We start from the raw sequence: 3,263 nt of genomic DNA on the forward strand, positions 1-3,263 counted from the left end.
TTAACACTTTCAATATTGTTGTAAAATTCTCATCTACAACCTTACGAAGAAGACATTGTCAGACGTTGGTGTTGCCAATTGTTCTCTCGTCTTGAATGTTGTCTCCTCCTTGAACCAATAACCCTAATCTAGTATTGTCGAACAAATTTTTAACTAAAGTGTGAGTTCATGATAAAATGAATTATCATTACATTTTAGTGATGAGTTTTGACATTGTCATACTGTATATCTTTACATTTTACTATTCACAGATAATCTTTTATAGGAAAAAACCCTAAATTTAAATTATACTGATTTTTTAAGCAGATAAATTTAAATTATCGTGAGTTGGGGACTGGAGGCTAGGGTTTGTTCATAAACGCCCATCAAAGATTTTTTCAAAACTTTGCAAAAAGATGATTACGTTTTTGACTTTGGGAATCCCTAATTAAAAACCCAAATTACACGATTAAACAAATTTAAACCCCAATCTCATTAGCAAATCGCCGTAACTTCCAAAAAGGAAATATCTTTCATTCTTTCTCATCTCCGTCCGCCTCCTTTTTAGTCTGTGCTAGCTATAAGGCATAAGCCCATCTCTCAAAATCTTACCTCGGAACCCAATATAATATTCAGACGCATACCCAGTTCAAATCTGTTTCAATCGCACTTATATCCTTCCATCTGAGTTTTCATTGATTTTGGATTTTGATTGAAAAACTCATAAATACCATCGAACCGTTTTTACGATCATCATCGAGAATGAGGAAGAGGGAGAGAGAAAACCCATGTGGGATTTGTGGACACTACCACAAATACGAAGAGGGGGAAGTTTGTGGGATTTGTGGCCACCGTATGCCGGTCGGCCCTGAAAAAACTCTGATTCAAGTTAGCGCTTTTCCATCGGAAATCTTGCCGGAGTTGCTTTATCTTGGTAGCTACGACAACGCTTCTCGTTCGGAACTTCTCAAAACGCTCGGGATTTCTCGCGTTCTTAATGTACGCCCCTTCTCTATTTATCTCTTTGTTTCAGTTTCAATTTCAAGATTCGATTGGGTGTGATTGATTAATCAATTCATGAGTTCTTAAATCAATCGAATGTGGTATCAGTTGTTCTTATCGATTCGTTTTTCCTTAGGCTCACTTGATCACAATTTTTTTGCTGCCCTTATCCGTTTTAAATCTTGATCTTCAACAAGATTTTCTACCACTTGTTGAATAGCTACTGTAACATGATGTACTTTCAATTCTCCAACAAAATCTTTAGTACTTTTTAGTGGATTGTAATCATTTATTTGCATCAAGGACAAGAGACATAGGTCACACAACTAGATTTAAAGCCTGCTGTTTTCTCATTGGTGTAATATTTTGAAGTATGAGTTCCCATTCACTTGTTAAGTCATCAACATTAATAAAATAGAGATCTCTTTAATGTGGGCACAATCTTACCCAAAGTTTATCAAAAAGATCTTTCTTTTTGTGTACTGCTTTTTTACCAATATCTTATTGATACTTTGCCTGATCCCTCGTTTAAGTTTTGCAATTGAAATTACACAAGATAACATACATTTTATTCAAGATTTTAAGTTAATGATGGAATTCTTACCAATTTATCCACTAAAGTTGATTACTTATCAATCTATGAATGCATAAATTGGTAAACTTTTAGTAACAAACTGAAACTTGGATACATAAATTGGTAAGAAAGAAAGCCACTTCAATTTTGCATAAACAAGTCATTAACATTTAACACTATCTATTTAAGACCTCTAATAATCATAAGGTGATTTTTTTTTAATAAAATGCAGACTGTTCCAGCTTGTCAGAATCTGTACAAAAATTCGTTTACTTATCATTGTCTTCCAGATAGCCCAACCATTGCATTTGATGATGCAGTTGCTTTTCTAGGTATGTATTTTTTAATCCTATGTTACATTTTTATTTTGTTACATTGTAAATATGATATTAAACTTGTTTTTACAGATCAATGTGAAAAGGATAAAGCTCGTGTTCTTGTCCACTGTATGTCAGGAAAAAACAGGTAATCTCTTTCTGCAAAATCACTATTGTTTCGTGCTGTTTTTTTTTTCCAAATTATAATTTGTACAAAAATATAACACATTTTTATTATCGTATCACTTCATATGTGACTAAATATTGTTCTAGTATAATAAATCACTCATATTATAATCCATGAAAAAACATTTTTGTATTTTTTTTTTCACAGGTCGCCTGCTGTTGTTATGGCATATTTAATGAAGAGCAGAAGGTGGACTCTTGACCAGAGCTACCAATGGGTCAAAGAACGCAGACCGTCTGTTGACTTACTTCCAGGTATGGTGGTGGTGGAGGCGGCAGGTGGTGGTGGTGGTTGTTTTGAATTATAAAATCATTTTTTGTTTTTTTTGTTTTTTTTTTTTTTTTTCTGATGATGAATTTGTTTTGTGTAGCTGTTTTGCAGCAACTACAAGAGTACGCGCAAAAGATTCAGGCGGTTGTGGAGGGCGGTGTTGTTGCTCTGCCGCCAATCTCAGGTGGTGGTGCCACCCCTTTCAGCTTTGGGTTTACAAATCCGGGGAACATTCCTCCGGCCTTTCCGGCGTTCAACACCGCTGCAACCGCCTCAATTTTTTCCCGTGCAGACATTCCTCCACCAAATGAGTTCACTTTTGGAGCTGCTGCTGTTGAGAATACGCCTCCACAAAATCTGGGGCCAACTTCTGTGAATCCAAATGCTACTGACGTGTCAATGGATGGATCTTGAAATTGTTTTATTTTTTTTTTTAGGGTTTTTCTTGGATTTGGTTTATTTATGCAAATCTTATGAGAAGCCAAGAACGATGTGGTGAGTTTGATATGATCACACGGGATGAAAAGGTTTGAATGTAAATGGTGAATGAAAGCTTTTGGCTTGTTAGACCTCACACCCTTACACGCTTTAAATTTTAATCTTAGGTGGGTTTCATTTTTTTTATATTTATATTTATATATGCCCATTCTATTTGCCACAATTTTACTGTTTTTCAATTATTAGGCTGTGTTTGTTACATGCAATTAAACTGGATGATGGATGAGGGCATTTATGTCTTTTGCATAGATGAGAGATTGAGTTCTTTTTTAGGCTATGTGTTTGTGTTTTAGTCACGTTTGTTGGAAAGTTTTTGTTCTTGAGATTACTCTGGTCGAATAGAAGATGCTTTAATTTTAATTGGTGTATTTTAACAAAATTGTTCATCTATCTTATACGTAAACTCTTAGAATCGAGTCAACTACATAAGCTAGGT

The 3,263-nt window shown here is 34.7% G+C and overlaps 1 protein-coding gene across 1 annotated transcript; it reads left to right on the plus strand.

Annotated features, from left to right (window-relative positions):
- The first annotated feature begins 482 nt into the window (after nucleotides 1-482).
- On the plus strand, nucleotides 483-2,953 carry IBR5 (indole-3-butyric acid response 5). The gene is made up of 5 exons (XM_079002391.1): nucleotides 483-978; nucleotides 1,788-1,887; nucleotides 1,963-2,020; nucleotides 2,207-2,313; nucleotides 2,430-2,953. The coding sequence occupies exons 1-5, from the start codon at nucleotides 742-744 to the stop codon at nucleotides 2,741-2,743; spliced, it is 816 nt and encodes a 271-aa protein (XP_078858517.1). The 5' UTR covers nucleotides 483-741; the 3' UTR covers nucleotides 2,744-2,953.
- Nucleotides 2,954-3,263: the final 310 nt, after the last annotated feature.

The sequence above is a fragment of the Lactuca serriola genome, chromosome 5, assembly GCF_051521515.1.
Source record: "Lactuca serriola cultivar US96UC23 chromosome 5, Lser_US96UC23_V15, whole genome shotgun sequence".
Lineage (NCBI taxonomy): Eukaryota > Viridiplantae > Streptophyta > Magnoliopsida > Asterales > Asteraceae > Lactuca > Lactuca serriola.